The sequence below is a fragment of the Amblyomma maculatum genome, chromosome 3, assembly GCF_055883805.1.
Source record: "Amblyomma maculatum isolate TAMU_Amacu chromosome 3, ASM5588380v1, whole genome shotgun sequence".
In the NCBI taxonomy this organism is placed as follows: domain Eukaryota; kingdom Metazoa; phylum Arthropoda; class Arachnida; order Ixodida; family Ixodidae; genus Amblyomma; species Amblyomma maculatum.
This window is the reverse complement of record NC_139346.1, coordinates 86,740,155-86,766,684: the sequence shown is the minus strand read 5'-3', so window position 1 is coordinate 86,766,684 and position 26,530 is coordinate 86,740,155. Positions and strand designations below refer to the sequence as shown.

The 26,530-nt window shown below is 44.9% G+C and overlaps 1 protein-coding gene across 1 annotated transcript in view; it reads right to left on the bottom strand.

Annotated features, from left to right (window-relative positions):
• Nucleotides 1-4,768, bottom strand: part of LOC146195181 (monocarboxylate transporter 12-like) — a 28,675-nt gene extending 23,907 nt beyond the window's left edge. Inside the window, exons 1-2 of the mRNA XM_084597717.1 lie at nucleotides 4,648-4,768; nucleotides 385-568 (exon numbers count right to left, since the gene is read on the bottom strand). Of these exons, the coding sequence (XP_084453843.1) occupies nucleotides 385-568; nucleotides 4,648-4,656 (193 nt within the window). The 5' untranslated portion in view covers nucleotides 4,657-4,768. The remainder of the gene's footprint in view (nucleotides 1-384; nucleotides 569-4,647) is intronic.
• Nucleotides 4,769-26,530: the final 21,762 nt, after the last annotated feature.

The window sequence follows — 26,530 nt, the reverse complement described above, 5'->3', positions numbered from 1 at the left end:
GAAACTGCCATAAGAATATGCCAAACGCTTGCCTCCATAGGAAAGGAGAAAGAGAAATGGCATAATAAATGAGAGAAACAAACCAGAATACACAAAAAAATCAAGTCAGTAAAAACAAACTGAAAGGACACCAGCAATCAAATTATGCAGTTTGAACAAAACATGAGGGATGTAGCTCGTAGCAGGTCAGGTTTAGACCGAACACTTTTCTGACGGGCAAGGTTTCTATGTCCAAGAATGCATATGTTGAAACCAGTGTTATTCTGCGGGATAATGATATGAATTATTCTCGTGTTTACAGTGCCACTTGATGGTATCTCGTGAGCGGTCTGTGTTGTGCATTCTCTGCTGTGATCCGCACAAGGCGCAAGTAAGGGTGCCTACCTGAGAGCACCCTGGCGCCGCCCAGCAGCATGAGTGTCCACGAGGCCTCCTCGCGGTTGACGCCGAACTCCTGCATGATGGCCACGAAGAGCACGCCGAAGGAGCGCAGCGGAGCCAGGGCGAAGAAGCCCGAGAAGGCGCATGCGCCCGCCGTGAGCCAGCTGTGCACGCTGTCCGGCCCATGCTACGTGCGGAAGAAGAGAACGCCTGCTGAATGAGTGCTAAAACCCAGCATTGCCGACTGCTTTCGGACCTCAAGTGACGCTTTTCCAAGGACTACGAAGCCTCGTAACCACGGCGCCGCTGTGGCCGAGACTCACCAGCCATCGTTAAACCTATGTTGCATTTAACTGAGCAAAATTACATCTCCGGCGCCGACGCAAACATTTCTGCTCTGGGATCATATCTTATTTCCCAGTTGCAGGAACTACTTGGAATAATGTGTAATTACGAGCAAAAAGCAAAGGGCAATCCCTCTGAGGGATTAAAGCCGCAAATACGGCTTATGGACTATCAATGATTGTGCATTGCATGAAACGTGCGATAAAATTTATGCTACTTGCGATTATTTAGTACGCACCAACGGCTCACATTACATGAACACGTTTGCATTGTCTTTGCACCTCAGAGTTTGCAGCTTTTGTGTTTATGAGAAATTCGGCCACTGCACTTGAGATTTAAAGGCTCTGCGTTCCGCACTGCAGCTTCATGAAAAAGCTACTGAACCATGTTAACAGAGAGGAACCATTCAGAGCATATGGTTTGAGAATGTCGGCCATGCCCACACAAATGCATTCCCCGAACTTTCTTTGCTGGATCTATATAATTCAAGTAGGACCTCTTCGTGAAAGGGGACACAGTTCCGGACAAGTGTTCCTAAATGCTTGGCTGCAACGCGTAAATGCAAATTTTAGGGCACAGTACTCTGATATCCGCGAATGCTGATATCTAATCTCAAATGTGCTCTTAACAAAATAGATCCCAATGGACGCTTGAAATCTGCGGCAAAGTTACTATATAGTTATGTCTTACGGCAAAGGGGCTAATGAATTTGAAATAGAAAACTAATAATAGATTTTCATAAAGCAAGGCCCATACCTCGTAAACTAATGCACGCCTAGCTGAAAAAAATCTATTTGGATGATAACAATGAACTTATGGCTGTTGGTGCAAGAATGGACTCTTCTTGAGCAGGGAGAGCAATTTAGGGCATGACAGATTAAACTCAATATCCTAGAAACGTTCTGAAGCCCGCCTTGCCCCTTCTCACGCAAATCTTCGTTTTGGCGGTAGAAATGCTGAGGATATACAAACTACGAAAAATTGGTTATACTGAAAGAAATGCGTCATAAGAGCGTAAATATTCACTTCGGTTCTGCCGAAATAGAATCACCGCGTCGTGATGACTATCTGCAGAAACAAATGCATGTGAAAAATTCAGATCTGATGATTACAAACATGTGACATATGTTTGTTGTGCAATAGCTCCTTGATGGTTCGTGGTGGTGACGATTCAAATGATTCCGTAAGGAAAGATAGGGTATACTGATATTCACAAGCGCTCCGTCAATTTTTGCCTGGAGCTAAAATCACGCTAGATGACTGTACCTTTGCTGAATGACATCAATCAGCACATTTTAAAGAATTTACTGGATGATTCCTAGATGAAACACTTAAAGTGCATGTCATGCGCTGACGATGTCTTACAACGTTAACGACAAAACAAGTGCCTTCTTGTGGGACTCAGGGTGCTCTGACGTGCTCTATTGGCTGACGTGCTCTCTGCAGGTTCTCAATTTGAGTGTTTAATAATACTGCTCTTATTGGTAAATATTCTTTAATCCTACTTGCTCGACATAAGTTTGGCGCTGCTGCAGTGAGCAGGAGCCTGCCAAGCGGGCGGTTTAAGTGTAAGAGTCTTTTTCTGTCATGGCTTGGTAAGCACAAACAATCTACCTGAATATAAACTACACACTCACTGTCTCAGAATATTCTATTTGATGAATACTTAATGTGACACTCCACCACCCAGGTGACAAGGCTGCATGAAGGAGAGATGCACAGTTCGGCAAGTTGCTATCGCTTTTTTGTGTGATCTTTCTGTTCGTCTTGTGTCTCTTTTCGTGCCTGTACCTTCCAATACAAAGAGGATCAGGTGCTTACACATGGGCTGGGAATATACATACAAGGTCGCATAATAGGACATATTCGCTCCAGGTGTGGCAGATTCATTATTATTATCTCCGGGCAGGTGCGTGTTAGTGAACTCCGTCTATATATAGATAGCAATTTCACAAGGTTTTTGGTGCCTCCCAATGAAGCAGCTATAAGCAAAACGCCGTTTTTCTGTGCCTATATGCGGCACACTACAAGCCCTGAATGCGCCAAAGAGTTTGTCAGGATCGACTTCGGTGGCAAAGGCAGTAAAACTAAGAAGGCCTCCTGCTCATACTCCTAAATGGAAATAAGGAAGCGCTTATTTATTAAAACCGGGGCTTCAAGATAAACAATAGACAGAAAGTATAAATTATCCTCAAAAACAATAATGCTATCAGACGTTGATAGTATACATAATACCACATAAAGGTTTGGTACTGGTAACTAAAGACGCTTTCGCGTGTTCAGCACACGGGCGTCTGCATTTCGAAATGTCGGCGCCGCCATGATCCTTCGTTCTCTGGCTCATCAGTTCTACTCCATAGCCACTGAACAACTATAGTGGATGCGGTGTCAGAAGAAATATGACCGGGAGTTACGCACACAGGCCAAATTGACACCAAACTGCATACACGCTGGTTCTTTACAGCAGCGAAAGCCTATAAATTAATGCTGTCATCGCCAACTTCTGAGTAATAGCATCAAGCTTGTTTCTTATCTTCGTGGGAACATTTGGCACGAGTTTCGCAGAGGCAGCCAAGATCTTTTGTGAAAGTGCAAATAGGCGCAGGAAAGCGAAACTAAAACTACTCCCGTTGTAGGCACAGCTGTTCATAGGACGTGAGAGCGGAAGTGGCCGCTCCGATGTTTGCCCGACGGTTTAGTGCTATAGAATTCAGTTGCTTAACAGAAACAGCAACACTTTGGGTACCAGGAATACACACTCATGCGGACAAAGCCCAATCTTCTACCCTAGATAGCTATTAAGCTCCTAAAATTGAAGAAAAACGAATACATAGAATTTTTAAGCAACAGAAAAAGGCCAGAATTCATGCCAGAATTTCTTCATACTTTAGAATGCATAGTTCAGCAGTGGACGGCATCGCGTAGTTCCAATACGAACAGAAAGAAACGTCTGACAGCAGCAAGCGTTGGGAATCGAGCCTATAAATAATAAGCCTAAACCTTAACCAGCAGTGTCAAGGGTAGATATCTGAAATGGAACTGGGTCGTTTTCAATGTTTGCACTTAGGCCCCATGAGTAGACAGCTTCGGTAGTTTTGTTTTTCATATTGTGGTCGTTATATTTACCTATATACAAATTGTGGGCAAATTCAGGAACCTAATGTTTTCCCATATTGTAACACTGCACCACTGGAACCGAAATATCCCTGAATTCGCCCTTAAGAACACGTAGGCTTCTCCTCTCGGCTTTTCCTTTTATTATTAAAATCTTAACCAATTAATTTTCATGCTAATTTTGAGTAATCGTTGTGATCAGAGGCAAACTACAAAAACATATTCTTGTCGTATATCAGAAAATTATATAGTTTGTATCAATACATTTTGAAAGGAATTTTGTAATATTCTTAAAACATTTGCATTTTAACTATTTAAGAGACGCAGGCCGTCGGTTCATTATTTCCCTATTTGGTCCGAGTGCAGGAGAAAACACAGAGGGCGAACCATACCTACACCTCACCAGCTTATCCCACTCCCATCAACATATGAATATACTAGCCTACAATATGCCACAGCTGCCTAGCAATTAAAAGCGCTATCCCAGGAAGCTGTTTGTATGTACACTAATGAGTAGGGCTTTGTTTTTTGACGGCTTTTGTTAGCTAAAAGGCGTAGAAAAATTTCTTTCAGCGCTTTTACCAGCTGCGAGCTATTCCGCACATACGCCTCACCATTGCATAGAACGAAATTACAAAATAATCCAAGGCAAGAGCGAAAAGAGCTTTCCGTGCAGCCTGTTCAGATAATTGTAAAATTTGAAACGATATTGCTTTTAAGCTCTCTTTTCGGAACCAAAATATTGTAAAATGGCATGTCGGAATGTCCACATGCTCAAACAACAAGGTTTCGAAACTCAAGACTCACCGGTATCATCTCAAGACTGCGTACTGCTGCTCACTCCAAACTATGGCTCAGCCTTAGACTAACGGCTGATTGCAATCGACCTGCTCCATCCTCCTCACGCCTCCTCTTCGGAAGAATAAGGGCCCTCGGAGTCTATCTGTAGTCACGAAATGAACCTCAGAGATCTCTGCTGCGAAGCTGGTTGGGAAATTATTCTTCCTCGTCGCATGATTGACTGTCAGAGCGTTCAGGTTGAGAAATGGAACGGCGACCTTTTGGGGCTTTGTCGAAAGCGGTACAGTTTTGCGTCATCGAAGGAATTCTTTCGCAATGATCTGTTCTCTTCATATGATAACGGCCTGTCTTCACTAGGACTATAGGCACCCCAGAGGAAAGAGTGAAAGAAAAACCTACGGCCAGCACTCGACAGCCAGCGAAAGAACTCGGATTGAAAAGACGCACGAAGTGGAAGCGGCCTGTCATGGCATTCGCTAGTTGCTGAGAGCGGCGGTCTACGTGCGAACGTCACTCCGTACAGGTTTTGTCTACTAAGCCAACTTCGTATATGTAAATGCAACGTGCGTCTTGCACATACCTGAGCGCTGTTCGAGAGCGCGAGGAAACGGCATGCGTTCTCCTCATGCATCTTCTGTTTGTGCAGCTTGAATGTGAAAACTTTTCTCAACTACGTGCTGTTTACTGAACGTTTGCTTTTGATGTGCAGATTATCATCCACCTTGTCTTCTTTCAGCGTGTAAACTCTATATTTGATGCCCGTATAACAACAGGTAGGCTTACTTGTTAAACTGATACAAAATTATGGTATTTTAAATGTTACTATTTCCTTCTCTTGCAGGAAATGTAAACGCAAGACTGAGCATTGAATTTTCTCTCACAAATTAACTTCTCTTTTCCAGTTTACTTTGTACGAGTGCTACCTATTTCAGCTCTAACACTGGCACAAAAGCAAGAAATCGAACTAAGCCTACAAAATATTTTTACTGCCACCTCTACCGCATAGGTAGAGGTGGCATTCGTTTTTTTTTTATTTGTTCTGCTCCATCTTAATTAACTCTGCGGCTGTTCTGTCTAAGCATTTTCGCCGCTGCTACTCTTCAACTTATTTTATTCTCTAGGCCGTTGTACCTCTATCAACAGCTGAGTTTTCAACTTTTACACAGCTTCTGTTAATGGCCACGGACGCTGCCACTATTCGTACACACACGAAGTTTGACCAATCGAAACCGCCGTTTTTTGACACATGGGCCATAGTTTCGCAATTGCTAATATTAAAGTGCTCTGGTTCGTACGTCATCGTAAAACAGGGCTTTATATCTGTGTCGAGTGGCTTTTCGCATAATCTGGCAGGTTACAACTATTTGCCAAGGGATATGAGTGAAATATTAGAGGCACTAATTAAGCTATTGGGTATTACGCGAGCACCAACGTGTATGTGCGGGAAAGAGTATCCTCAAGGAGGGTGACAGGCTGGCGCCAGTGACGCTGTCACACCATTTGTTCTCGCTGGCGGTGCTTCACTTTTCCCGAAACTCCACCCGCTCCAATTTTTGAAAGCCTGGCTGGTCAGGCGTGCATTATAACTTGTCTTTAAATATGCTTGTGCTACTGCCTTGTGTAACGCGCCTTGCATTCGCGTGTGTGATCTCCGCTGGAACGCTTGACAGTACTCGAAGACAACGAAATAACAAACAGAGGCATGATTTGGGACGCGGAAAACTGGCGATGACTTAATCACACATGCTGGGCACGACACGCGACTGGTAGCTTCTTAGGAATATCGTTAGTGACCTTTCATGGGCTGTTCTTTGCGCACGTATCTATTTATGTGGAGGCCTGATCTAGGCCTAGCAAGGGAGAGACAGCTCTTTGTGTTTCAAAATTAAAACTTGGTTGTATGCTACAACTTATGGACTAATATGATAGTCGCCAAGAAGGGTCGTACTTGATGTGCCCATTGAGAATCGTGCTATGCCTCAAAGCAATTTTCGCATTTTGAAACGGTGGGTGTAACAAAATGATGCCACAGCGGCTCAATGATTCGGCTCGGCTCAGAAAGCTGCGAATGCAACGCTCGTCTCTGATTAGTATTAGGAATCTTTCAGCAACTGGTTTTCTTTTGACAGAGGTATTTAGTGATTCAAACGCAAACTAATGATAACTCCGAAGTACGACACTGTTTTACTTAATACGAGGCCTTTTGCAAGGAGTTCTATGCTAAAGATTATGAAAACATAATAATAAATCTGACCGTGCGAATATTTTAAGGCGTCCGCTTTGTACGATCTAGCCAGGCAAAAGGTGATATCGTTGCCTAAGGAAGCATGGATTCGTTGTATTATTTTGACAGCTCTTCAATACTCAGATGGTTATCTCATCAGAAATAGCGTTTTTTTCCGGCCACCCTTATCCAGCCAATGGAGTTGTGGATGTTTATAATACTTCCGTCGTATTAGAGAAAATAAGAACTACCCCTCACCTCAAAACTTCTTTCAGGAGAACTGTAGATAGAGAGCGTTTTCTAGGACTAGTAGGGGTTAATTAACAAAAACACACGCAAAACAGGCGGGAGGAGAAACATGCTGCCGTCAAAGGCAATTGCTATCTATTATATAAAACAGCCAAGATGCAGCCAGCAAAAATAGAAGGTAAGAGGGACAAGATAGCGATTATAGATATAGAAAGAAGAAAACGCCAGAAAATACAGAGAAAACACTACGTTGTGCAACGCTTCAATAAACGTTTTTAGTTTTGGCTCCCTATGTGACATGTACGTGACGGCAGACTTAAACATTTGACGTTCATGAGCTTTCGAACAGGGATGCAACTGCCTTCGCGCTGACTTGTCCGTACGCAATGAGGCGCAAGAAAAGGAGGGCCCTTTCTGTATCTTCATGTGTAACCTTTGCTTAAAAAGCAGCGATCACCCGAATGGCAAAATTTAGGAGCTGTACGCTTGACAGGATAAGTGACTTACTTCAACGTGTACAGGTTGGAAACGAGTTACGCGAAGTATTATCAGATGGGCACATCCTAGAGGCGACATACAAGCAGCATATTCTGTAGGCCAGGTAACAACTTTCACTCGACACTTGTCGCGTTCACCAGGAATTTAGAATAAAGGTGCACAGAACTGTTCATGCCACTGAAAAGTAACCATCCAAACCTCCTCACGCATGTCCAAATATTTAACTGATGCCACTCTGAAGGGAATTATCTAGATATATTAGGAGTAGTCTTATACAAAACAAGGCACGACAGAATTTACTCGTTTAAGATCAATGGCTTCGAAATGTTCCAACAAGAAAGTTAACGGCGTTAAAATAGCCCCTGAATGCAGTCGCACTTCATGCAACAGCGTCTCCTTCACAGTTTAAAATAATCGTTGGGGCGGACATCCTGGAGAGATTGGACTCATCCAATATTCCGAGGTTGCGTCGTTTTCAGAAGTGTCGTTTTTGCGCTGACGCCGAGTAATTTGATTGGTGGAAACGCCGGTACCGGATGCCAGTTCGATTGCCACCACTTCAAGTTTCGGAATTTCCACCAATCAGATAAGAGCAGAAACTGCGAAAATAGCACTTCTGAATTCAACACAAACTCATAATACGGGCGCTGGAAATTGTTACGGTCCACTTCGACACTTCCGAAGAGTTCGGAACGAATAATGACTACAGTTATGAGGCGCAGCAAGAACAAACACCGCAGTTTGCTTAATACAGTGTTTGAAAGAAATAGTCACTTTGGCTTTACTGCCTTTATAATTTTTTTTTATTTCCTATCGCTACAGAGAAATTCACATTTTTTTCAGTACTGCGAAGGATTGAAGGCTAATCATGTTTGTGTTTTCAATTGCTCAAGATGCTAGGTAAGCTACTGCCAGGAACAGGTCGCTACAACAGAAGCACATAAGGCTTGTTTCGCGCCAAAAAAAATGAAAAATTGCCGAAGCTTGGGCCAACGTTAAATTAAATACCTTGCAGTTCAGCCAACCTGTCAACATATACAGAAATTAAGTGTAAAAACCGCTGAGAACACAGTATTTTTTGCAGTAGCGACTCTTCTTTTCCTGCAGAGAACTTGTAACACTTTATCGACTGATATCATGATAATATCGTGGCTGAATTCGGAGAATTTCTGTAGCTATCAAAACGAACACAATCAACTCATGTTTGCAATTCAGTGAAATCTAGCACCTACCTTCCTCGTCTGAATATTCCCCATATCAATCAAAATGTCGCTCGTTGGACTGATCATAGGCACCAGATAAGAGGTGTTGCATGAACTTGAGCCTGACATCTTCACGCCGTAATCAACTTGCTGCATCGTATATTAAAGATGATTCAAACCACTTTTCAGCCACTGGATCTCTCCGATATCCTCCTTGTTGAGACGTCGGATTTCGGCAGACATAGCTTCTTCTCTGAAGTTTCTGTTCCTTCATAATCTTGTGAATGAGGCGAGTCAGGGTTCTTATTCGGGCGTGATCAACTGCATTCCGATCAACTGCATCCCTCTTTAATGACCGGGTTGTGCACGCCCACCGTAGTCTCCACTTCCCCTTTAAAACCTTTCTAGCAGCCTGTCGACTGTGCGGGCCACTCACTGACCTGTGGAATGCACCTTTTATGACCGGGCTCCTTTTCTAGCAATGGTTTATTCATATGCCGTTGTCCACATGCACAAAATTCGATTTAAACACCTTGGAGGCTGGGGTTTCTGACTTGACAGCTCCATCGTAGTTAAGTCGACGCGATGACGTTTTGACAAAAACGCGCACTACCTAACAATACTTAGTTGATAATGGCATAAAACACTTAGCACTCGACTAAAGGTTCTTTTCCAGTCTATCCGAGCTGCTGCCGAAACTTGCCCGTTGTGCCTCCTTGGCTTCGTAGAATGATCTTTAGGCCAGGCTTCATAGCACAGCCTTAAACACCCCTCCTAGCACACAAACAAGAAGCACGGCCGTAAAGTAGCATGTAGCGTGCCTTATATGCAGGCGCAGGAATTGCGGAACGCCGCTTTCGTCGTCTAGCAAGATTCGACCACCAACATCGTGTCGTCATGATGGAATAATGCCCGTAGATGGCATGGTTGCCTGCGCAAACTCACAATGAAAGAGATGGCGGCAAACACAGCTGCCGATAAGCTTTCTCCGCTGTCTTGAAGCGCACTCTGCCGATCGACAGGATTCGCACTACTGATAGGATCGCTGGTTGGGCATTGCGTCATTCTCTTTCGCTTCAAAGACCGAGGGAGGCGTAATTATAAAGAACTTTTCCTTTTAGTGCAGTTGAAATTGAAAGCTCCAGGGAGGACAAGGGCATGCTACACGGGATTTTCTTCTCATCAATTCCGTGAGTACAACTGCCAGCAAGATCAAAGGTGATATGCTAAAAACGGAACAAGAATGATCGCGCCTGATAGTATACCGCTGTAAAAATTAGAGACTGTTGCTATTGTATGCGGACATCTAATAGAATTGCTAGTAAGTAAGGACGTCTACTGCTCGTTACTCGTGACCCTTCGGGGATCGCAGCTTTCATCGACATAAAACTGCTGGAGTTGGACGTGCTTGATAACAGCAGAAATGTTAGCAGGAAAAAAAGAACACGAAAATTCCGTCTGGTCTTCTGCGTAGGGATGATTTGTAGCGGAGTTTTAAAGCGTGTATAAAATATATCGAAATATTTTCTATTTCTTTTTAAAAAGGCTTTGTTCAGAACCCCATATGAAGGGATTCCAGGCTATGAGAATCATCAATGTAATACAGATTGTACTCTACCAGTGCGCGCAGATCTTTCTTCGTGCAAGCAATAAGTGCATTAGTATGTCTCTGTCCATGTTCGTGTTCCGATGCAATGCTCATGTTTGTAAACATGCGGCATGTAATGAGCTTTTTGATTATGAGAGGCTACGATTTACTTCAACTGGTGACTCTAACAAATGCAGACAGAAGGAAATGCATGTGCCGCTAGGCTGCAAACTTTACTTCATACTGAACCTTCGAGAGGTAGGCGTGCTTAACGACTGCCACTGTACGATGAGCTCAAAGCAATGAATTCATCACAAACATCTGTGAAATCGCTTATCCTGACACCATTAAAACACAGGGCAAAAAAAAAAGAATAAACCTCTTACAGATCGAAAGTTCCTTGTATTCTTTTGATAGGCCAACTAAGCAAGCAAAGGCAGGCTGGAGACTGTCATCATGCGAAATATATTTTTTTCGAACATCGACACTTCTGATTTCATAAATCGGAAATTGCATGTATGATTTAATCACATCTAATTTTATACGTATGGAGCTTGGCCTGTTCAAACTTTATTTTGTAACAAGAGATATACGGGAGAATATCTTCCCGTATATGCGCATATTCGCATTACAATATTTTAAATGCAATAACCCGTATTCTCTAGTTTCTGGGTAATGCTGCCTAGCTAGGCGTATGGTAAACAGCCCTTTCCTGGCCTGAGCAGGTTTCTCCCTGCCAGAATGTCCTACCACAATTCTTGTGGGCCCGGGGAAGGTGTTCTATTGTGGGGTCATGAACTTGAGAAGGGCGAGGGCATTGTCGTTTAAAAAATGGTAGGTTTATCACATTCCGTAGTTCGCTACTCTTGTCCACTCCTCCCCCACCCCCCGCTCGAGTCCCCCCGGGTGGACGTGTCGCGGTGAAAATCATCAGCTCGAAAATATGCTGAACCTCTTACAGGTGGCATGTGATGCATGGTTCGAAAATAGTTTTTTTGGAGCGAAATTTTATGCATTTTTGTGCTCTATTTTTGAAGACCTACTACAATGATGGATAGCAAGCCTTTCGTTCCAGTACCCGTGAAGCACCGAGTAAAAACTTCTCTTATTTGTAGAGACATAATGCGCCAAACACACACCAATTTCATTATTCGTAGATTGTGCTTACTGGCACTATCGCGGATAAAATCCTCTGGTACATGCATCTGGCCATTTTGGACAAGATGCGTGGAGTCAATTAACAGTTGCTTTATATTGCTAATCATGACATCCACAAGCAGGGGTCCGAAGCTGCTGGCCAATAAGAAAGCTGTGTGGTTTGATTGAGATTAGCAATTTCCCCGACAGTAAATCATTTCTGTAGAGGTCTTGACAACTGTTACTGATGTACTGCACTCCAAAGGCATCAGTATAGCACTAGGTGCATGGCACTTGCACAAACGTATGAAGCTGGACAATAGACACCATTAGTTGGGCGTACGCAGTGACGATGCGTACGTAGCGACGATGCCGGTAACAAATGCGCATGCGCGCATGCGTACGTAATGTCGGCTGTCTTAGCTCACGCACGCATAAAATCCCGGCGTACGCCCGTTGCTGCGTTCATTGCGGGATGCGTTGACAACATGGCGGCGTGCTGCGCGCCCGCTTCCGATCGAATACACCTCGCCGCTGCTTTCTCCGACGCGATAGCTCGCTCTAAATGGTGGAATTCTCTTCTATTACACTCACTATCGCCCATACGACAAGGTATTAGCTATTATTGCGAAAGCGATACTACTCTACTCTAGGTTTCGAGCCTTCAGGGTAGCGCGGCGGTAGACACGTACACGGCCGCTCGATGGAAGCGCACTAGGTGCGGCCTGCTACGTCGCCCGAAACCGGCGGGAGGCGCCTACTTCCAATCGCCACCGCCGTGGCGCCACCGTTCGGGGACAGTCGCGCGCGGAGAGCTGCGCCTGGCTGCGCTTTGATGGAGGCGTCGGCGTGGTAGGAGCCTTTTATTTTAAGGACATAAGAGCTCCGCTTTACACAATTTGGCAACAAGAATTAGTGTGTACTGTCATGTCTAGTGTGACCATGTCAGCACTTAGCGCTTGCTCGGCAAGGATGTATACTGGAGTGTACCCCGAGAAACTTACAGTGACGGTGGTTCAAGGCCACTCGATTGGAGAGCTCGCATTACCGTGATGTTGCATTCGGATCCAGTTGTTCGTCACATTAAAATGTGACCCGGCTGTGAACAATTCGAAGCTGTTCAGCTGCCATAATAGCCTAATGCATAACCACTTAATTAACTATGTCGCGAATTCCGTGTGTCATTTTCATACCATTTACTCATTCCTGCATACAGCTTTTATGCAAAATTGATGTCAACCTGTTCTAAGCTGCCAGCGCTATCCAATAAAAAATATCCTACTATGAGCAACCTCTGTGAAAATGCGACATGTAACCAATCTTTCTATCTCTTTGTGACAAATTTTGCGGTGGAAATATGAAGATGTTTATTAGGTTAAATCTAAATGTTAACCTGAGATCTTTGACTCAGTTGGAGACCTTAAACTTTGTACGCCAGAACGCTATCCGTCATGGCTTCCCGCATTTTGCATGAGCGGACAAAGTACGCGTGCTTGATAGAGCCGGTCTGCCTCAAGGTGCTACGTATATGCGCCGAAAGTTTTATTACTATTTTTATTGGCTGCTCGCAAATCCATACAATTTTACTGGTTCGTAATTTTCAATGGAAGAACGCGCATCGAGAGTTGCTGTTGTGAAACTCTTAGCTGCGATCACAAGAATGTTCATGCGTCAGAGCGCAACTGCAGCCGAGATTCAGCGAGCAGCCGAGTACGCTTATTTAATGGCCACACAAAAAAAGGAAGATTCCCAATCGCAGGCGGAAACCCTTTCTTGAGAGAGGTTTATGCCATAGCCATAAACATCGCTCCACTGTTGAGTTGACATTTCCAGCCCAGCTCGCTATCAGTGGGGGCAGCAACTTAACGATATCTTGCATAGCGCCTTAGCATGGGCCCGATCATTGTTTTTATAGATTAGCTGCAGGTATTGTGTACAGTGAGAAAACAATGATGAAACCAAGTTTACAGCTTGCTACTTCGCTGGACCTCTTCAGACTTCATCATCCTGTTAATGAAGGTGCTCGTAAGCTGACAAAGCTTGATTACTTCCTTTGCAGGGTACATCAAGCCTCCATTGTCCTTGGCTTTCATTAACTTGTAACTGGTCCAGTTGACTCATATTTCCTGCAACAGGCTCTTGCTCGACTGACATGTCGCCTAAAAAGCATTACCAAATATCGCATAAATCAAGCAACAACCTGGTAGTGATAAACAAAACTTGGGGTTCTTAAGTCTCCTTGAGGAGCCTCGTTAGAGTGCCCGCACTTTGCCACCTGCTTATTCACCGTATCCCGTAATTGCTGCCTCTGTCACATATCATTAGAATTCAGCCTTAAGCCACCGCATTTGATGAAATAGCACCCTACACATAGCTATATAAAGCCCCTCTTTACCGAAGCCGTACGAACGTGCCCTATAGGAGTATAGTGTGCCTGACTTGGGATCTAAGGGCCTCGCTTTCAATAATTCCCATTTCACCCTTGCATCTTATTGACTCTCTCTGGTTTGGCAGCTCCTGCCACATTGAACATGTCATGTGTTCTCATTGCACCAAAGGTGTCAGGCCATATCACAAACTAAAGTGCCTCTTACCAGAGAGGTATTTTTCCGACTTTCCGCGACAGAGCGGGCGCCGAATTTTCTGTGGAAAGTGGCTTTTCAGTTTACCGCATCGGCTCAAACAGTCTCAAGAGTATAAACAAATCTTGCATGCACTAGATCCTTTGCTTGCAAGGCCACTCAGACTAGCGCGGCAAAATTTAGAACCAATTGCATGCTTATATATAAAAAAAAAACCCTTCGTAGCTTTTTCATAACCTGCGAGAAAAGCTTCTGGTGCTACCTCATCTTGTTCATCTGCTTTGCAACACATTGTTAAATATCCTAGTTCACTGGCCAGCTCCCTGGTAACTAAATAGGTTAAACAATGTGACGGGAGCACAGGAGAAGAGGACGACACAACTAGCGCGGTTGTGCCGTCTTCTGCTCCTGTGTTCCCGTGACGTTGTTTGCACTGTTAACCTAAATTAATCACCAACAAGTCCAATCTGCTGCCCCTTGTAGCAAATTCAATGGCAGCTGATAGGGCATTAAGCTTCAGCTTCTGGACTTTTTAATCTCAGCGCCGCTTTCATTTCAGAGGAAGCGAGTGCATTTCCACTCCTCGCTGCTTGCTGTCTTTGCCTAAAGCGAGCTCATCAGATTAAATTAGAGGGTCTCTTAGATGTCTCTTAAGTGGAGGACGGCGAAAGTTTACCCTTCTCCTATCATTTGCCTCTCATCGTTTGCCACAGTTTGTCATTTCAAGTCGTCGTTTGATATATTGGTCGTTTCTCAGTCATGATGAGTCTGCCTGTGTAGTCATTGTAGCCCTTATCACTTATAACTAAGCAGTTTACTCATTTAGAATCAGCAGTGGTCATTACATGTAGTCGTTTAACATATTCGTCATTTCATAGTCATTAACAGTAATGTTGAGTCATGCCTAGCTATTATAGTCATTACCACACATCGCTAAGCACTTTTACTAATTTCTAATCAATTGCGGTCATTACATGTCGTAGTCTGATATACTGGTCATTACAAATCATTTTAGTCGTTATTAACCATTATTAGTCATTATCATTAGTCATTACCTCTATCAATGTCTATATATAACTTTTATTGATCACCTATCACAATCAATCACTTTCATCTTAATCTCCCTCCTTGCACGTCCGCGGTGCACAGATGCGACGCAAAGATAACAGGCACAGCTTCTGCGCATAAATTTCCGCTCCGTGAGCCTAGAACGGCTTTCGTCTTAAAAAACAAACGCATCCAGTTTCAACGTTAACGTGCTTGCACACGCGCACAGAAAAAGGTTTGCGTTTACCACGCAGACGCGAGGCGAACGCGCCCAGGAAGGAAGCAAACCGCGAGCTCAGAGTCGGCGACCCCGGCGGCGACGTGTCCCCGAACAGTGGCGCCCTCAGCAGAAATAGCGGGCGCAACTGTGAACTCCCCAAGGACGCGCTTGCTCATTGACGGCGGCGCGACGCAGCAGGCCGCCCCCAGTGTACTTCCATCGAGCGGCCGTGACACGTACGTCTTACCCATGTGACGCTGTTACGTCACACCCCGCGTGGCAGTAGGGTGAGACCTGGGCTACCAACTCAAGCGGTCGGCGTAGCACGGCGGTAGCCACGTCTTACCCACGTGACGCTGTCACGTCACACACCACGTGACACAAACGCGAGAGGTGGGTTCCCAACTCGAGCGGTCGGCGTGGTGCGGTCGGAACCGGGGCTCAGTTGGCACGAGCTGCCATCTTGGGTCTCTCGTTTCACATCGGACTGCTATATCAGAATCAGCCTGCTAGGACCCTGGCATTAACGTTACTGCTATATACAACTAAGGCACGTTCATACATCTTGGTTAAAGCGGGGCTTTATATTTGGGCTGAGGAAGAAGAAAAAGAGAAGAACGCTCCGTCACCCGAAATTAATGCTTTCGCTCAATATTTGGTTGACCGGTGTTGAACTCTTGTAATTTTATATATCCCTGGTTTCTTTTTCTAGATCAATTCGCGAATTTCAAGCTGCTTAGGCCTATCTGTAAGATGTGTATGTCGTCGTCATAGCAACAACATTCCTCCTCAACCTTGTCGCTTTGGCTTGTGGCCTTCATTTTCTTCACTTTGGGTAGCTTTTCTTGTAAAAAAAGGTTGATACTGCGACTATGCATCGCATCATTAATTACAGCTGAAAGATTTTTTTTTTTCAAACCAGCGCGCACGTGCCTTCACTTACTGTCACTAAATGGCGCCACCATACAAACCGTTTGCGACGGACGCTGCGGCCTACAAGTGTCGTGTTCGCGACGTTTGTAGCGTACGCAACGCAGTGAGCGATACATACGCACATCTGTTACGTATGCCTAACTAAAAGGGCCTAATTACGGTCGTGCCGAATGGCGTACGTACCGACAAGGCGTGAACATGAAGTAGAAACTTTAACCTAATTGAGTGGTCGGGGCTATAGCATTGTATGATCATAATAGACAGTAGGGCTATCTGGCGCATTTGATTAATCATCATCATTATCATCAGCCTGACTACCTAATTCAGGGCGAGGGCTTCTCCCATATTCCTCCGAATCACTAGGTTCTTTTCTTGCTGCATCAACTTGACCCCTGCGAACTTCTTAACCTCCTCCGAACACCTACCTTTCTGCCGCCCCTGCCACGCTTTATTTCCCTTAAAATTCAGTTTATTACCCCAAGCGACCATTCGAAATCCTCTCTTCGCACTACATGTCCTGCCCATGCCCATTTCTACCTCTGGATTTCCCCTAGAATGTCAGTAACTTGAGGTATTTCTCTGGCCCGCTCTGCATGCTTCCTATCTCTTAGCGTTACACTTGCCATTTTTCGTTCCATAGCCACCTGCCTTGTCCTCAACTTAGGTAGAACCCTCTTCGTAAGCCTCCACATTTCAGCCTCATCTTGTTGAATTGACTGCAGTACAGCAATTAGCCAGGAAAAAACATATATACATATACAGCTCGGTAAGTGGCAAAGCGAGCTGGCATGCTTGTCCCTGACGATTTAAAAAACCTTGAGTGCCCTTCCGCTCTTTAATTTCCTGTGGAAAAATCAACACAGGTTTTGCTTCTAGCTTCAAGGTTGCCACTTTGGAGACTGGCCCGTTCATTCCAGGTTTTGTGCTTGGAGTTTGCAAAGCGGAATCGTTGTGGGGGAGGAGCTAATCCAAGGGACCAGTCTTCTTTGATTTGCATGACTGCTTGCCCTGTAAGCATCCCTTGAGTTTAAACGGTTTCGGGGAGCAACTGAAACATATTGACATCGGCGAACTTGGGTACAATGTTCGATTCATTAAGACACTGCAGACTTCTTTGTCTCGGCCGCTCAGGTGTAATGGCGTCCGGGCTCAAAAAACAGATCTAGTAGGGCTTCTTCTGAAATCCTGAACTTAATCTGGCAAGCCTTATCAGTTGCGAGTGAGAATATGGTCACAAACAGTAAACCACGCGGGCAATATTCAGCATTCACTGCTTAATACGTAATCTGCGGAGTTGTATAAGGGCCCAAAAGGACCAGTCGTCTTTTTCTTGGCCATGTAGTACCCTCAGTAGCGTTCAAACAACAACACCGGTCACGGGCGGTATTCACCACAACAGAAACCTGCAAACCAGCATCGGTAATCGACCATGAGCTAGGCCCCGCCAGGGTGGCGCAGTGGTTACGGCGCTCGACTACTGTTCCCAAGGATGCGGGATCGAATCCCGGCCTCGGCGGCAGCTTTCCGGTGGTGGCGGAAAGCTAGACGCCGGTGTGCTGTGCGATGTCAGTGCACATTAATGAACCCCAGGTGGTCGAAATTTCCGGAGTCCTCCACTGCGGCGTCTCCCATAGCCTGAGTCGCTTTGGGACGTTAAACCCGACAAACCACGAACCATGAGCTAGCACAACATGAAGCAGTACACAAAAATTCGTCACTGCCATAGGGAACGTGGATCGCGTGAGACGCATCGAAGCATTGTTGTCTGCGCCGCGGCTGCCGTATGCCAGGATGCTGAGGGCTCTGAAGAGCTTACTTGTAGGCCACTTGGCGCTGCTGGTATCCATCATTGCAGAAAGCGTAACATTGAACAGGCGATCGTAACGCGAGAGTGAGATCATTGTGGCATTATTGCAGGACTCGGCCCAAACATAGCGCGTATGCACTACGGGATAATTTTGTAAGCGACTTGAAACGCGGAAACATACAGCGTGTCCTGTTAATAAAAGGACAGAGGCTGGCACTCCAAGTGCCGCCGGAAAAGCGTCTGCGATCGAAACCGCAACCAAGAGCACCATCACCGCACGCGCACGCGAGGGAGAGGTGCATGATGCAGAGAAGGCTCGCACAAACAGTGGAGCAAGAATCGACAGCTAGCTGAGTTGTCGGAGGCCTATAAGGGCAGGGTAGCTAGAAATTGTTTGACGGCTGTTTGATTTTACAGAGCTTCCCTGCTGCACGCACATACATATACTTGCCACAAGAAAAGTAACGTTCATGGAGTGTTTACTATCTTTTTTTAATTTACTCATACCCTCGAGTGCAAAACATGAGCAAGGTGGCCGAGGCTCACTTCAATAATGCTTCAAGCATAAAAGAAGAAAAGTAAAAGAATCATATCGTGTAATGAAACAAGAAACGACCCGACGAGAACATGGTTTTACTACCATAAACTCCGCAGAATAAAGCAGAAGAGCCTAGTTGACAAGCCCCGCACGAACAACACTGCACAGTGAGCTCTAAAAAACAGAGCAAAATTTTGTAAAAAATGAAAAAGCGCAATGTACGTGGACAATGACGATGTCCTCAACAGGAATGCCGTGAAATGTCATGACAACGACCAAATTGCCTTCCAAGATCCAGTGAACTAAAGGTGCTTTTAATATGCACCGGCCATATCCATTTTTGGCTGCTGCTGCTGCTGCTGCTATAAAGCTATATGCCAAGAAGAAGCTGCCATCAAGTATGGTGAAGCTCCGTAGTCACGTGGGAATGTCGTCATCCCTAACGGAGTGGCTGAATGTATAGCGCAGCACAAGAAAGAAATTGTGATATTGCCACAGTACGCATGAACCGCTTCCCGAAGTGACTGAGGAGCTGTCCGAACATTCCGATAACCCACACGGGTGATGCAGGTCACAAAGCAGCGAGCTTACTGGCCCGCTGGCGCCGGTCGGTGCTTGTGGCGGGTTTTGCAGCTGGATAGACAGAGTAATTATTTGAACTTCGGGGGCGAGAACTCGAAGCAGTGAATGCTGGTGGCGGCAATGTATGCAGAAGCGCCGACTAGCCGAGCATCTCGGATTCTCCAGACTCCTGCCGGGACTGCCACTTCTAACAAGCAACTGCTGTTCCGCTCATTTCGCTCCTCTCCATCGCCACGTTTTGCCCTTGCCGTGACGTGTTGTGCCCTCATCGTGTGCGGTCAGACCTCTATGCAATACGTCGCCTGATATCTGCGGTGACGGCTCCAATTAGACTTTTGCCTCACATGTCCGCACATCAAATCTGCGTATCGAGGGGTTAAATATATCCTCGTTTCCTTGCCTGACGTACTTCGCGAAATTGACATACCTCTCACCTCTTCGCCATTACATCCCATCCACCTATGTATTGACGATGCAGTGATTGGTAAAGAAATGGTTGTAGCACCGCATCCTCCTCCACCTTCCCGTGCGTAAGAAATATGTTTATTTAATGTGTCCCTGTAAAGTGTACGGAAGTTACTATACACTTTTATAATAATTGGTAGCTGGGCGTAGCCATATTGGTGACTGCACTGCTTACTCCGCTAGCGCTAGCACGGGGCACGCCGCTGCGGTACCTGTCTTTCAATAGTCCAGAGAGGAGGCGTTTCGACGTCTCCCGTGACCGATAGAAAGGTCCATATAAAGCATGACGTGCACTGTAATAACAATTTTACGTAGTATCGCTTCGACTGTTCCTCAAGGACCCTCACACTGCCAGAAGTCAAAGAAAGGCTTCAAGTAGAGGAGGCGACGAACACATATCTCTGCTAGAGTACGTAAATGATTTCGTGTTGTTTCGTACACAGGCCATGCGTGTTTGGAATAATATTTATCGGTATACACATTTAAAGCTACTCTATTACAATTATTTAGCGTTTCTTTACCACACCGAAACAGTTCCTTCAATAAAGTAATAAATATTACAATGACACCGGTTATAATATCTCCCTAGAAAAGCTTAAAGTATAAGACCTCTGGACATATGAGAGACTCCTTTCCTTGGCGCTCTCTGTTTCATTTTTCTCCCTTTGTTCCCTACCCACATGTAAGGTAGTCTACTGGGTATCGCCTAGTTAACCTCCCTGTCTTTCGATACTATTCTTTCTCTGTCTGTCTATTCTGTTTTGACAGAGTAGAAAGAAGAGGAATATAATGACTATGCAGTATGAAAGACAACTGAACAAGAATTCATGAGGAGCCTCAGTTCGCAAGTCAAATCATCGTTTCGACAAGGAGACTTTTCTATGTCTTGGCGAGGCTCCCCCCCCAATCCTTGTTAGTTGTCTTTCATATTATAAAGAGTCTTACATAATTAGTTCGGCTGCTACTTTCTTTCAAAAGCAAAGCATTTTGAAGGTGTAAGCGCTGCTGTTTCTTCAGTGATGCCATTTGGTTAAGGAGTTACCAAAATCATGTAAAAAAATCCCAGTATAGGCAGTTTTCCGTGTGCCTGGAATAAAGCACTGCACTTTTTCGACTCTGTGCCTGGAATAAAGCACTGCACTTTTTTGACTACGAAGAGCGATATTATTACTCTTACAGTAAATTAGTATAAGTTGTGTAGCATCACGCGGACCTTTGTGAAGGTTATCGCGAGAACGATGAAGACACCCACGCATTCGGTCATTTTGCGCAAGGCAATGTGGGTAAAGGTAGGCGTCGTGCCTTGCACTGCATTTTGCAATGTCGCTCACAAAAGTAACGAACAATTAATTGAAAACGGCAGTCCGTTCTAATGCACCAAGCGGTGAAGTAAAGCGATGTTCTTTACGTGGTACAATGGCGCCTACATACACTGCAGCTAATTATCAATGGACTCGTGGTTTGCAGCGATCTCCCTGCGTATTTAATGCGCTATGTTTCACTTCTGTGTGCAAAAAAGCGAGAGATTTTGTCGCACGGAGGGATAAAAGGTTGTGCTTTTCTTTGTTTAAGAAGCTGATATGACATCGCGCTCTCCACGCACGGCTTCAGATACCTCGATGGTTAAAACAAATCTTGATGTAAAAAAAAAAAAAAAAAACGCCAAGAACACAAGGACAAGAAAAGGGAGACGCAGACAAGCGCTACTTTTTACATCATGAACGTTCACCAACTCGCCCAGATTTCTGCGTTACTTAAAACAAATCCCCCTGGGCACAAAAAAAAAATCCCTCTGAGCTGGAAATAAACACTCGATGTTTTCACATTGTAGAATATTGCAAAGCTCAAATGCTTCCTGGGATTTCGAGCAATAATGACAATGTTTACTGGACTGCTCATCTTGGTATCGTATTCGAAATAATAAGTGTTAGCCACATATGGAATGCCTTTTTAGCTTATGTGTAGGTTATTAAGATAACGTTGATGTTTGTGACGTTTTCATGACGCCTACTCGATGAATAATTTGACAGGAGCGAAGAAGTACGGACATAAATATTTTATGAGATGCACAATGGGGGGGGGGGGGGGGGGTTGCGCTCACGACACCGTTGGTGGGAATAGCGCGACCATTTTCAACACGGAGGTTTCTAGCTCAAATCCTGAAACCCAATGAAAATAAAAAGAAACTTATTAAAAAGTTTGGTTTACGCGGTCTAACATCCCAAAGGGACTCATCCTATAAGAGTCACTGTAGTGGAGGGCTCCGGAGATTTAAACCACCTGAGGTTCTTTAACGTGCACTGACATCGCATAGCACATGGGCGCCTGCTTTTCGCCTCTATTAAAAAGCGTCCGCCGCGGCCGGGATTCGATTTACTAAAACGTGCTTTTGAACACTACATTGGCAGCTCTATACTGAGAAAGTTCGGAAACGAAATTATTTTATTGACAATCGTGTGCCTCGCTGGACACGGATATTCTGAGAGGGAATAAAAATGCTAATTTTCTCGGGTATGTCAACTCTTTTACTCGTTTGCCAGTCATTGTTCAAACGAAAGTTACGGGATAGCGTGCCCGCGAGAACAGGAACTCCAGTTTGTTCCCGTCAGAGTGCTTTTCATCCACCATCAGCGTCCAAAAACGAATTGTTCGGCATTACTGACGGCCACAAAAAAAAAAAAAAAACACACACACACACAAAAACCAAACAAAGAAGACTTTGATCCCGCAAAGCGAATGTTTCGCTGGCGATTTGCACCGAGCATTTATGGCGCATGTGGCGCGCAAGTAGTGAATTTCTATTGTTTTACGTAAAAAAGCAGCCACTGTTTTTACGATATATAACAAAGTTGTACCGTCCTTTAAGCGCTGCGGCGAGTAAAAAAGAGGGGAAAAAAGTCTTCTTATCTAGATCCGCATCCTGTTGAAGCCTATAGGCTTATGTTTCGGCTCACTCGAAGCGATCTCTTTATAGCATGTGCATCACGCTGCACATGCATGTGGTTGTTATAGCTAGTGCGTTTTCAAGCGGCGTAGAATGAAAACTAAAAAAAAAAAGTCAGCATTTTACTGGACTTTTCTTTAGAGCGGACGCATCACTTCGCGGGTAAAACACGAAGGCACGTGGCAAGCCACGGCCTTTGACATTCCAGGAAAAGAAAAATGCGTCGGGTAGAATTCGAACTCAGGAATTTCCCGTCGCGAAACGAGAGCGGCATCTCATAGCTGTCGCCGCGACCTATCAAATCGCCTATCTGCCACTCTCTCGTGGTGGCCATTGTTTGCCGTGCTCAATGACTACAAAGAGATCGCTATAGCATTGCCCACTTTAGCAGTGTCTTTAGCACATCCAAGTGTGCTACACCACAAGTTCGTAGTCACCGCTTTGGCCTAACTTGGCCGGAAGCGTGCCTTGAAAACCTATCCTCGAACCGTAAGCGAAATGAAACATGACGTCATTGCGCATGCACTCCGCATTAGGCCTACTCCTTCTTTCTATACTGACTGCATTTCTTTTACAGTGTAGCTGTTAAAACTATTCGACCTTTTCCGAGTCGGCCGAGAATCAGCTCCTTAAAATACATGAACGGTCGAAGCAGTTTAAACTTTATGGTGTTGAATGCGCACCTCAAGGACGCCGGATTGAATCCTGGTCGCATCGAGTACATTTCGATGGAGGTGAAATGTAAAACACGTCGGTTATTTGTGCGGTGCAATTTAGCGCAAAAATGATCCCGGGCTGTAGAAAGTGACAGAGATGCTTCCACAATGACCTCTCCTCTGTGCATTTCTCTTTTATTTCTTTTTCCGTCTCCTTGTGCAAGGCACTTACGACCAAACGGATTGATTTGTGGTTGACGTTTTTTTATTTACATGCATTACAATACCGAGTGAAAGAGTAGTTCAATGGCTGTTTTTTTTTCGTAGACGTTTATGTATCTAGAGCTAAAAACGGGGTCCCAGAGAGATATTCACACTTTTGCAAATTTGATGCGTTCTTTATGTGCTTACGGCGGGTATAACGTGCGCATACATATCCCAACGCGTCCCTGACAGCAGGCGTGTCGCTCGTCAGAGATGTTCGCTTCAACACAAATAACACCATGGCCGCCAAAACCGCAGTGTGGTCACGGACGCGAAACGAGTGCAAGGTTGGGGCTAGACGCCTAAGGCCGGCTGCCGTGGGGCCGAGGTGAAAGTACCTGAATTGGAAATGAGAATCTTATTTCCATGCGCAAATAGCGCCAACGAAGACGCGATGACTCGCTTTTGGAGGTCGCGCACTGTAATCAGTGCATGATTGTTATTACAGATCGAGGTAGCGAACCACCGCACTCAGAGCATAGGACAGATCACTGCATACCCTTGTGATAGGGCAGAACTTTAGGCGGGAACTTTTTACTTCCGATTATGTGGCACGCGACTGTTGGTTGAAAGCATTAAGTGGTGGCTTAGCCTGGCTTTGCAGAGACATGCATACAAAAGCACTATTTAGTAGTTGTTAAGCTAGGTCTTTATTCATATGCTTTGCTTTGCCAAGCCATGAAATGTTTATCTTTTTACGGGTACTTCAGGCGTAACTGGGCTCTTGAGCGTAACCTCATCACAGAAGAAGGCGATGAAGACACCCGCATAACGGCATAAAATACTGGCAGCTTAGCACGTGCTATAACCGGCTACCGGAATGGTGCAGTGGTTTAGTGGTGCGGCCACTGAAGCAGGCCTCCCTACCTCGGCTCGGATTCGAAACCCATCAGCGGCCTATTCGTTTTCGATCGGTTTTGCGGGAGGCTTCAGAGCCGCCCGCAAAATGCGCGGTGGCTCTTATTCAGGGTACCAATACTTCTGCATGAAATGTTTAAGCAATTATGTGAGGATGGCGAGCAATTGTCAGCGAAAAGAAAGTATTTGCCTACCAAGGCCGAGTTGAGCGTGTGCTAGAAGCGTATGATCCGGAACGAAGTGCGACAAGCAATATTTTATTCTTGTGTCCATCAGCAAGCGAACGCAAGGCAGCAGTGCTCTAAAAGACGTCAGCTGTTTCTTCTGTGGGAACAGACCAAGCGTGCGAGCTTTATTAGGAAAAGGAGAACAAGACAAATGGGACTAGGACATGACGAGAGGCGTACATCACGACGATGACCAGTCATGGTGCGGCGCGTGTCTCTTTTACTCTCGTCCTGCTCCTTTCTTGACTGGTTCTCTTCTTTATTATGCACAAAATAACATAGTTTTACACTCTTCTGCCCAACGCTATTAGATCGTTCTTTCACGGTTGATTTCAGGTTCTGTGCCAGGGCCAAGGATGGCTATTGACGCAAGAGCAGTAAATCGGCTTCTTTTAAGGTCTCCCATCTTAGGACGTTGCATCAACCATCTTTTGCGCAGAGTCTTACAGGATCATTCATGAAACGTCTCGCTCTCTTAAATGGTCCGATTTTCTAGCATAGGTCAGAATTCAAATCACGATACGCGTTTGTTTAGTAAGAATCTGTTTTGTCTTAATACTCGAAAAGACAACCTCATTCGCGTTTGCGAGAAGGCTTAAATTACGTCAACGGCCGCACCGGAAGAAAAGAAACGGAAATATTAAGGACGTCCTCAAGCGGCAGTGTGTCGCACGCCCCATTCCAATCACCCATGGTGCATCAATTGTACGCATAGAGACCTATCCACAGCGGATGCCAGAAGGATATTTGACAGTCCTAAATATTTCGTTCGTCTATATCATCGGTTCTCAAGTTGGTCTCCGTGAGCCGCTTCTGTTGGTTCCATGATCACTAATTCAACCTCAGTGATTGAAATTTTCTGCATTTGTGTTTTGAACGTAGAGGTATAAGCATGACTGAGACGTGGACATTTTATAAAAACTGACTGTCAAAAGCAAGAAAACAAATGCCAGTTAAACTGAACCAAACAAGAAACAAATGAGAGCAAATAGGGCAGATTCATGTACAATTAAATGACGCGGCCTGGTCATGACGAAGGTATTGGTGGGATGGAGGGAGAGGGGAGGTTTTCTTGGCGTACATTTATGGCTGTTGGGGTTCTTGAGGCAAACACATTTGAGGACCCCTGTTCTACATATAGTCGTCACTCATTAATAAACGTGTACAGCCATTATCTTTATTTTTGTATCAGAAATTGCTACCGTTTACATCGTTCTGGGGAGTGTGATATAATTTACGATTTCGTATGACATACACGTGCAGGTCAAGATAGAAGCTAGCTTGGACAGGGCTTCGAGTCAATTACATGTGTCCCTCTAACTGCATGCGTTCAAGCAAAAGATGTCAGCGAATACTGCTCATAGAAGCCGCCTAAAGCTTCACAGCCTACGTGGATTATACGTAGGCGCACATCGGCATACAAATCCAGCGGAGAAATTTTGAATACGTGTAAAACGGCTCCCTCATGTCGCCCGCTGGACTACATTTCATCTCGCAATTATATACGCAAGCGAGCTTACGTCTGTAACCGAATTTAGGTTTAATGAGTCGTATGACTACTTAGTACAGAAAAGAGAAATCTTCCCCAGAGATTAACGTAGCGATAGAAAAGTCATTTATTATTACTTCAAAAGCATACATTTAACCCATTCATAATAATAAAGTGGCATATTTTAAATCATTGCATTATTTATAAACAGGAGTCTACAATCCTTAGAAGAAGGTGGCTGCTGGGCCGTGTCGCCAGCAATCGCGACTCAACGAAGTTCACTTTGCTAGTTACTAATGGAAGCCCACAGAACACTAGGTACACAGATCAAAGAGCTTGAGGCGGATGTTCTAATCTCAGTATACCTATTGCTCAATGC